Source organism: Lathyrus oleraceus, chromosome 5 (assembly GCF_024323335.1).
Source record: "Lathyrus oleraceus cultivar Zhongwan6 chromosome 5, CAAS_Psat_ZW6_1.0, whole genome shotgun sequence".
Lineage (NCBI taxonomy): Eukaryota > Viridiplantae > Streptophyta > Magnoliopsida > Fabales > Fabaceae > Lathyrus > Lathyrus oleraceus.
The window spans coordinates 472,896,418-472,905,920 of NC_066583.1; the positions used below are offsets into that span (position 1 = coordinate 472,896,418).

The following is a 9,503-nucleotide window of genomic DNA, read 5'->3' on the forward strand; positions in this document are numbered from 1 at the left end:
TGCTTATAATAGTAACAAATTTATAGCATTCTTTGTATTTTGATTGTAATTACTTTTTGATTAAAGCATTATCTATTATTTTAGTTTACAAATTTATATTTAATCATATAAAAAATTAATTTTGATCTTAAAGATGATTTTAATATTGTAAACATGACAATGAAAATATTATAGACAAAAAGTGGGGGAAAAAACTCAATTAAAATGATATTTAAATTTTTTATGTAAAAATAAAAACATAAGTATAAAAGTTATATAAATAGAGAGAGACAAATAGATTTAACATAAAATAAATAAAATTATTACATTGAATCGCACATCACCTTTTGACAAAATGAGATGTGATCAAACTTGTCAAACGCAGGGTTGAAAAGAATATGGATGCAAAAAGTAAGAGCTTAGAATCATCACTTACAGTTCCAAGTGTTCAAGAATTATCACTTCAAAATCCACAAAAAGTGCCACAAAGATACATAAGAGATGATGCTGATCATGATTTCTGCACTTTTCCTTCTTCTGATCCATCTCTTACAATACCCTTGATTGATAAGGCTAAGTTGGTCAACACAGACACACAACAAGATGAACTTCACAAGCTTCACCTTGCTTGTAAACACTGGGGTGTTTTTCAGGTATACTGCAAATTAACAAGTAATCCATTTTTATTTTGTTCCATTTTTTACATGATCTTCTGATTTTTGTGCAGATGCTAAATCATGGAGTTTCATCTGTTAATAATATGGGGAATGAAGTTAAGAGATTTTTTGAACTTCCTTTACAAGAGAAAACAAGATGGGCACAAAAAGCAGGAAGTCTTGAAGGGTATGGTCAAGCATTTGTTACATCTCAAGAACAAAAGCTTGATTGGAATGACATGATCTTCCTCAAATCTTTACCTATTCAAAACAGAAAACTGGACTTGTGGCCTCAAAATCCTCCCGAGTTCAGGTATATATACATTATGTTATTGAATCTTTGAACTGAACAGCATATGTAGTACTTCAACTTCAGATTAAAAGTGTGTCCGGTGTTCGACATGTGCAGGCGTCAGACACCGACACATGTATTTGTATTCAATAACTTACTACGTAGCATCGAAACTTCACATTAAAGGTATGTCTGGTGTTTGATAAGCGTCGGCCTTTAACACTGACAAATCTGGTTACCGTGTCAGTTTGTTAGTGCAGTGTCAGTATTTGGTATCTGTGACTTTGTTAGTACTTTATAGATCACTTATATTGTTTCAAACTATTACCGGTGTCTATATGTCAGTGTTGTGTGATGCCCATGTCCAAGTTAATTAGTTCTTTATAGAGTGATATGTGGCATCAATATGAAACCGGTGTCCAAGTGTGATGCTTGATAAGTGTCGGCCTTTGACACTACCACATACCAATGTCGGTGTGTCAGTGACATATTTGGTATTCATGACTGTGTCACTGCATCATAGATCACTTACGTTGTTTCTACATGTCAGTGTTGTGTTTGATGTCTAATTTAGTTCTACCTGTCAGTGTTATCTCTGATGTCCATGTCTAATTTAGTTACTTAGTTATAGAGAGACACTATTTCATAGTTCTATGAAATATTTTACCTTTGCTTTCTTTATAACTCTCCTTCTCATAACATAACAAGCTTATATCATCTTTGTTTAAAGCAAGAGATTCCATTGCAAAACTTTCATCATAATATTTTAGTTATATTTGTAAGGGTCTTCTTTTGCAATATATTATCAGGGAAACATTAGAAAAATATTCAGAAGATATAAGGGATGAAGCAATATCAATAGTGAGTTTCATTACATTGGCTTTAGGACTCGAGGATACAAAAATGTCAGAAAGTTTCCACGAAGGACTATATGACATTAGGATGAACTGCTATCCACCTTGTCCAGAGCCTGAAAGAGTTCTTGGGATCATTCCTCATGCCGACAATTCTGCAATCACTCTTTTGGTTGATTTTGGTGATTTTCCAGGACTGCAGTTTCTCAAAGATGAAAAATGGGTCAGTGTTGAACCAATAGACGGAGCCATTGTTGTTAACATTGGCCATATAATTGAGGTTTGTAATTTTTTTACTGATAAGCTAGCATGGAAACAGACACGGACATCGAATACCGACACGTCGACACTGGTAATAATTTGAAAAAAATAATAAATTAAACGTAATCATAAGTGTCATGTCGTGTTGATGTCTGACACCGACACTTGCAAGGACACAGACACAGACACGCCTTTTATCAAAGGTGTGGGTGCTATAGAGTCATAAGGCTTCAAATTATTTCTCAAATAGTGATTCATTGCAAATTCTTGAATTATGCAGGTTATGACAAATGGAATATACAAAGCACCAGAGCACAGAGCTGTTGTAAATAAAGAGAAGGAAAGATTGTCAATAGTGACATTCTGCTATCCAAGTCCTTCTATAGATATTGGACCTGTTAAGAAGTTAACTGATGAAGGTAACCAACAAGCATACAAGAACATGACAAATGCAGAATACTTCAACAGGTTTTTCAATAGGAAGCTCGATGAATCCTTTATTGATAGTTTGAGATTATGATTATAGTTAATGTTGCTTATTTGTACAACTCTTCCTTAATTAATATAAATACACTTCAAAGTCATAGCTGAAGTAACTTGTTCCAGGTGTCAAGTTCACATGCATTAATTTTCAATGTAGATAGGTTAGTTAACCAACAATATGGTCCTAATTATGTTGTGTTTTATGGGATACTGTATAGGTAAGAAGTTGAACTAACAATACTTACATGTACACGATTTTTTCTATAAAAGCCAAACATATAATACATGCAAAATACACTACAAATCATATCAGAACCATATTAGCATTGCAAAGAGCTTCAACTGCTATACTATATCTACTTGAAGTTCTTCTCATCAGTTAGATCAATTTAACCATGGCTTTCATTAGTTTGTCAACAATCATTTTTCCATTTATGATTCTAGTTATTTTGTCGGCAAAAAGTAGTATAATGATTGTCGAGGCACGCAAACTTCTAGAGTCAAGCACGCCTCAACTCCCAAAACTTGATTCGCCACTTCTACCAAATCCAGAGTTTCCTAAGGTTCCTGAACTACCTAAATTAGAAATTCCTAAACTACCTGAGTTACCAAATTCCGAGCTGCCTAAAATTCCTGAATTACCTAAGTTTGAAATTTCTAAAGTACATGAATTACCAAAACCTGAGTTACCTATGATTCCTGAATTACCTAAGCCAGAAATTCCTAAAGTACCTGAGTTACCAAAGTCCGAATTGCCTAAAGTTCCTGAATTACCTAAGCCTGAAATTCCTAAAGTACATGAGTTACCAAAGCCTGAGTTGCCTATGGTTCCTAAATTACCTAAGCCAGAAATTCTTAAAGTACCTGAGTTACCAAAATCTGAGTTGCCTAAAGTTCCTGAATTATCTAAGCCAGAAATTTCTAAAGTACATGAGTTACCAAAGCCTGAGCTGCCTAAAGTTCATGAATTATCAAAGCCAGAAATTCCTAAAGTACCTGAGTTACCAAAGCCTGAGCTGCCTATGGTTCCTGAATTACCTAAGCCAGAAATTCCTAAAGTACCTGAGTTACCAAAGTCCGAGTTGCCTAAAGGTCCTAAATTACCTAAGCCTGAAATTCCTAAAGTATCTGAGTTACCAAAGTCCGAGCTGCCTAAAATTTCTGAAATACCTAAGTCAGAAATTCCTAAAGCACCTGAATTACCAAAGTCAGAGCTGCCTAAAATTCCTGAATTACCTAAGCCAGAAATTTCTAAAGTATCTGAGTTACCAAAATCAGAATTACCTAAGCTACCTGAATTTCCAAAACCCGAACTACCTAAATTTAATGTACCTGAATTGCCCAAATTCGAGCTACCTAAAATTCCTGAACTTCCTAAACCTGAACTACCCAAGGTCAATATTCCAGAACTACCTAAACCTAAGCAACCTAAATTCCCTGAAATGTCTAAAGTTGTTCCAACCACTACTCCATAAGTTTGAATTCTTTCATTTGTATTGTCTCAAATCGTTTAATATATTGTTTAGCTCATCATGTATGATGAGTGTTATATGATTTATACAATTTATAATTCAGTCTTATATGTATAGACTACAAGTCATAGTGGAGTGATTGTTATGGTTCAGTTTGAACCTTATTAGATTACATATTAGCTAGTTTGAGCTTGTTTAAATCGATTGTACTACTGGTTATTGTATGTGTTGTTGAATTGAATAAGATTGTACTTTTAGTGAAGAAATTTCCAGGATTTTCAAATTCTAACGTTGTTTAAGCTGATATTTTAATTTGTTTTATTGAATTTAAAAGACAATCTTGAAACTCAGCTTTCTAGTTTATGAGAAACTTTGCCCTTTACACATGAAAGAAAGAATTTGGTGGTTGGTTAGAATCAGATAATATGAACACCAATAACAACAAAGCATAATCTGAACGTTAAATCATATTTTGAGTCCAAGAAAATTCTTCTCTAAAATTTTGTTAAACTCAATCAACTTCTTATAAACACACAACATGAAACATATATGTGAAAGTAGGAGGCCTCGGGTTTGATCCTAAAATCCAACATAAACACACTTACCAATATTTGGCTAAAAATGGGAACAGTGAACCACATGAAAATAAACATAATATAGTCAAGTTTCCACACATTTTCACCTCTCCATATGAGATTTAAAAAGAAAATGACAAGGTTCAAACATAGTATGATTATGATATAATATAAGAAAGAACGCTTTAGCTTTTCCCATAGTTAAAAACCAGCCCATCCAGCAGGTTGAGAATTTGACTTGCTCTCAAAACCCTTTGCCTCGCCAAAAACATGAGCTTTACTTCCTTCGCCAGGTCTTGGCATCTGTGGGCTACCACTACCAGCACGAGCAGCACTAAATGTATCTGTACCAAAACCCCAAGAATCAAAATCAGAAGCTGGTTGAGTGACCGGCTTTTTCTGCTGACCATCTCTTGACCTAACGGATTTAGAAGCATTGTCTGCTGAAAGGGACTTCATCGGTGCTTCAGTTTTCTCTGGGAAAGCTAACCATGACTTTAGTTCTGAACTAGGAGTTTTCCATTCATTTCTATCCTGCTGAAGATCCAAAGCCGTTACAATCAGGAATGTTAACATATATAATTAACAAGTTATGTGTCACAAACCCAACTTAAACAAACTAGTAATGCAAATTAGTTGGAGTGAAAAGAAGCTACAAAATGCTTATTACCAAAGATGCAGATGTTGCAACTCCAGGAGAGGTTCTGAAACTCTCTCTATTTGGAGATGGAGCTCTTGCTGCAAGTGCTTGCTTGAGGTCCTGCAATTCTTGCCTCTGAGAACGGCAGATAGCAGTAAGCTTTTCATACTTTGCAGTTATTTCAGATTTCTCTAAGTTAGCTTCCTTCAGCTGCTCTTTGAGTTTCTCCACCTCAGACTCTAATACTTCTTCCCTGGTGGATTTGTTACCGTGCCCGGAGTTCAGCTTTGTGGTATCAAATTCTGCAACAAAAGTGTTAAAAGACTGGTCTTGGAAATTAGTATTCTTCTCCAGATTTGACATATGCCTCTGACTTGCATGATCTTTATCTGGGAAAAAATTAATTTCAAAGTCCTTGGAAGATGCAACTTCGGGCTTGTGTAACTTCCCATGTACACTGCTTTTTGCAGTCTGAGTTTGTGTGTTGGCCACTTTGTTCGTACCAACATTTTTGGGTAACTGATCATTGTCGGGACGAATTCTGTCATGTTTCGGTGACACATGGTGGCTAGATCGTTCTTCATCATATATAGCTTTGTCCTTTTCCTCAGGGACAAGTGAATCCTTTGCATGCAGAGTGGACCAGAAAGCACCAAGCTGCCCCCCACTTTCGCCTCCCTTGGAAGGAGGAGATGGCTGATGGGTAGTTTTGGGTTCTCCAACTGATGGAGGAGAAGGTGGATTTCTGCGAGGCATTGGATTTGATTTGTTTGTGGACATTGAAGCACCTGCAAAGATTTAGATACAAATCAATATTTCTGTAAAATATCAGGTTAAAATGAAATATACGAATCCAATCTTCTACCAAGAGCTTTTTGCCTCTAATTCACATCAAGGATAAAATTTAATGATATAAGCCATCAGAAAACATGAAAATAGACTTCTCATCTTATTCAAGCCATGCCTCACCTTCGTGATTGTTGGAAGAGGGCGATTCAGGTGGCCTGTCAGGTAATGACTTTTGTAAATCAACGGGTAGCTTTTCATTAACACGAAACCAAACCTGCCACATTGGAAGTATACCCAATATCAGTGATTGATTGCTCTAATTCTACTGCCTAAGAATGCTATGGACGGATGATCTATGACCAACCTAAATTGATGGAGATGAATGGCCAATCAAGCAAAGCGCTTGCCTGCGTGATATCTGGTCTGTCGTCTGGTCTAGCTTGAAGCATGTCTCTGATCAAGTCTGTGAGGAACGAGCTGAATTTAGGTAAATCAGGAATGCGGTAGTTTCCATTTAAGACTTGGAGCTTTGATTCCCCATCAAATGCACTTTTGAAGTAGCAAATGCGAAAAAGGAGACATCCCAGTGCCTAACATATTCAAGCAGTAGTATGATTTGTCAGTTAGCAGAGAAAGATTCAACAGAAGTAGTTAAACTAAAGATATGAGTTTTAGGCATATATGACTTACCCATATGTCTACTTTCTCATTAATGACTTCTCTGAGAAACAGGTCCCACATCTAAATGCACACAACCAAAATTTGTGATCATCCGTAATTGAATCACACATAACTACCAAAATACTTTTTATGGGCACAAATTTCGACATACCTCTGGAGCTCTGTAAGCGGGAGTTGTGTACTTTCTGATATTATCTTCCTCAATTCCCATTTCTTCTGGTTTCTCAAAACGTTTGTGATTTGTGGAAATGCTTCCAAAATCACATAACTTCCATAAACCATCTGAACCTAACAGAATATTCTCTGCTTTCAAGTCTCTAAGGAACAAAGAGAAGAAAATTAATTTATTAATGTTTCTAAAAGCCCTGTATAAACTTGCATTATATTTGTCAAACTTTCTGAACAATGTCACTCAAAAAGAAAGGGAGAATTCATAGATTTTGACACACTGTAATTTATTATCTAGTATTGTTACCGGTGAGCAATAGGCGGGGACTGGCAGTGCATGGCGAAAACTGCGTTACACACATCCCTGAACATTAAAAGAATCTGTCTCTCATCAAAATAACCAGCTCCTCGGCTCTCCAGCACAGTAACCAGAGATTTCTCACAAAATTCCATTACAAGGAATGCCTCTTTGGTTCTACCCATATCATAGATGGCATGAGCAAGAAGTTTGACGACATTGGGATGTCCAATCAGCAATTTCATCACAGATATCTCCTTCTTCACCAATCCAAGTGATTCTTCATCATTGCATATTATGTGCTTCAAAGCATACTGTTTAGACATATGTACAGAATCGCGAGCCAAGTAGACACATGAGAACCCTCCTTCAGCAATGACCTTGTGGACATTTATTTTAAGATTTCCAACATCTATAGAACGGCCTTCAATACCACTTTGCTCTTTGTGGCTGAATGGCTTAAATTTCCACATCTTTTAGAACAAAAAATAGACTAGGTTTCTGCATATGCAAATTAAAATATAAGACATAACCTCCTCACAGAAAATTAGCAGAATTTCTAACAAGAGAATAGCATTGCTTTTGTGCACAAAACATCAAATAACTTTAACAACAGGCATATGACGATGTCTATTTACATGGAAATGGATTCCCTGCAGTAAGATGCAGCCAGTCACTGCAGTAACAATTTGAATCCACTGAATTGGATTAGCTAGTTGACTGCAGTGAATACAGACAATCCTGGACCATTTACATGCTGCTAAATGTACTACTTGATCCCATTTTCCACATTAATTGATCTACATTATCAACTCTTAATAAACTAAGAAGGAAGCACCACTAAATTTCCAAACAATGAATGACCTAAAATAACAAAAATGAAACTCAAGCAAGAAACCATTTCACATCAGAACCAATACCCATTTTCCAAGCTCTTTTTTGTACATAAAAAATAGTTTATTTTGATACCCTACAACGACAACAACTAAGCCTTATCCCACTAAGTGGGGTCGGCTATATGGATAAACTTAAACTTTTGCCATCTATCCATGACCATATTTTTTATCCAATCCAAATTGTTAATTTCAAGATCTTTCTTAATAACTTCCCTTATAATTTTCTTAGGTATTCCTCTACCTATAGCTATTGGACTCATCTCCATCTGATGTACTCTCCTTACCACAGAATCTCTCTGTGTAAATTTTATAACATTTTCAACAAATCAAAACCAATCAAATGAGTGCCTTTAGAAATAACTATGATCGATCTGAAACTTTTTTAATGATCATACAATTAAGATTGATTGACAAACTAAAAACTATTTATAGTAACAATGAATCCTAAACAAATATAGATTTACAAAAATAATCAAGTTTCCCTAGATTATCAACATGAACATAACAAAGCCTTATTAGTTATAACAGAAAACAACATTGATTTACCGAATAAATAATCATCAAAGTAGATCCAATAATACAAAAAACGCAGAATCATCATTAATTTCCAATCACCGCTCATATATTCAAATCCAAATGATCCTATAACAACAAAAAACGGTAATCAGCATCACATAAAAAAAACTTACCTAGAAAATCGCTCAATCCAAAATTCAGCTCAAATCGAATGAAACACGTTCTCGATTACTCGATCTGCAACACTAGAACAAAGCAAAACTCAAATCCACAAACAAAAACAATAAAAATCAATAGAAAATATCGTATTCACAATTCAAATCTAAAACACTAGGAATAGTTTTAAAAATTAAATTCGTAAAAAAAAATTAAAAATTCAAGAAATTAATCACGACTCTACCTGTAAACACTGGATTGAATGATCGGGAAGTTGATTTTAGAGTTCGAGTCGAAACTAACAGTGTGCCATTGACGAATCGAGCTTCTGGTTCTATGAATCGAAACGCGTGAAAAGGTATATATGAAGCGAGTGTATTAGCGAAAGAGAAGATGATTGAGATTGGAGATGATCTAGACGGTGTAAATTTAGTAGTACGTAGGATATGAAGATGAACGGTGTAGATGGAGTGTTACTGTGAGTGTGACTTCACAGAACAATGTTATTAGAGAGTGAAATGGGACCCATAACCAAGGACGGCAAAGGATAAAGCAACGGGATTCAGATTGTATGCGGTCGCAACCATATGACTACATGAATCGAGCATATCTTAGTCGTCCGATTAGATCGGATGATTTTTTTTAAAAAATCCAAGTTTTAAAGTTCCAAGTTCATTAATAATTTCTAAATCTTCATAGGCATTAGTAACACAATTTTTGAGATAAATGTCTTTTCTAATTTTTGAGAAGTTTAAGTTAAGACACTACTACTATTTTCCTTTTGCTA

General features: G+C 35.2%; 3 protein-coding genes across 6 annotated transcripts; 2 read left to right on the forward strand and 1 right to left on the reverse strand.

Moving 5' to 3' along the window:
• Positions 1-280: 280 nt before the first annotated feature.
• Positions 281-2,647, forward strand: LOC127085517 (protein SRG1). Of its 2 annotated transcripts, none has more exons than XM_051026035.1 (4): positions 281-632; positions 707-948; positions 1,737-2,133; positions 2,323-2,647. In XM_051026035.1, the coding sequence occupies exons 1-4, from the start codon at positions 378-380 to the stop codon at positions 2,560-2,562; spliced, it is 1,134 nt and encodes a 377-aa protein (XP_050881992.1). In that variant the 5' UTR covers positions 281-377; the 3' UTR covers positions 2,563-2,647. The 2 variants fall into 2 exon arrangements, with proteins under 2 accessions (XP_050881992.1, XP_050881993.1); XM_051026036.1 differs by having other exon boundaries at positions 1,737-2,061.
• Positions 2,648-2,664: 17 nt separating this feature from the next.
• On the forward strand, positions 2,665-4,213 carry LOC127085518 (protein PELPK1). Its single transcript, XM_051026038.1, has one exon. It carries the CDS (start codon positions 2,921-2,923, stop codon positions 3,998-4,000), a length of 1,080 nt encoding a protein of 359 aa, XP_050881995.1. The 5' UTR covers positions 2,665-2,920; the 3' UTR covers positions 4,001-4,213.
• A 394-nt stretch (positions 4,214-4,607) lies between these two features.
• LOC127085515 (uncharacterized) lies at positions 4,608-9,177 on the reverse strand. 3 transcript variants are annotated; one of them, XM_051026034.1, is made up of 9 exons: positions 8,961-9,177; positions 8,734-8,797; positions 7,158-7,649; positions 6,834-6,999; positions 6,692-6,742; positions 6,409-6,591; positions 6,182-6,275; positions 5,243-6,000; positions 4,608-5,106 (listed from the first exon to the last, which is right to left on the reverse strand). In XM_051026034.1, exons 3-9 carry the CDS (start codon positions 7,619-7,621, stop codon positions 4,774-4,776), a joined length of 2,049 nt encoding a protein of 682 aa, XP_050881991.1. In that variant the 5' UTR covers positions 7,622-7,649; positions 8,734-8,797; positions 8,961-9,177; the 3' UTR covers positions 4,608-4,773. The 3 variants fall into 3 exon arrangements, with proteins under 3 accessions (XP_050881991.1, XP_050881989.1, XP_050881990.1); XM_051026032.1 differs by having other exon boundaries at positions 4,608-5,109; positions 8,961-9,162; XM_051026033.1 differs by having other exon boundaries at positions 4,608-5,109; positions 8,734-8,805; positions 8,961-9,162.
• Positions 9,178-9,503: the final 326 nt, after the last annotated feature.

Coding starts and splice junctions, on each gene's coding strand:
- LOC127085517 (XM_051026035.1), top strand. CDS start 378: ATGGATGCAAAAAGTAAGAGCTTAGAATCATCACTTACAGTTCCAAGT. Junction 633..706: donor AACACTGGGGTGTTTTTCAG/GTATACTGCAAA, acceptor ATTTTTGTGCAG/ATGCTAAATCATGGAGTTTC. Junction 949..1,736: donor CAAAATCCTCCCGAGTTCAG/GTATATATACAT, acceptor ATATATTATCAG/GGAAACATTAGAAAAATATT.
- LOC127085518 (XM_051026038.1), top strand. CDS start 2,921: ATGGCTTTCATTAGTTTGTCAACAATCATTTTTCCATTTATGATTCTA.
- LOC127085515 (XM_051026032.1), bottom strand. CDS start 7,621: ATGTGGAAATTTAAGCCATTCAGCCACAAAGAGCAAAGTGGTATTGAA. Junction 6,276..6,408: donor ACAGACCAGATATCACGCAG/GCAAGCGCTTTG, acceptor CCAATGTGGCAG/GTTTGGTTTCGTGTTAATGA. Junction 6,001..6,181: donor CTCTTCCAACAATCACGAAG/GTGAGGCATGGC, acceptor AAATCTTTGCAG/GTGCTTCAATGTCCACAAAC.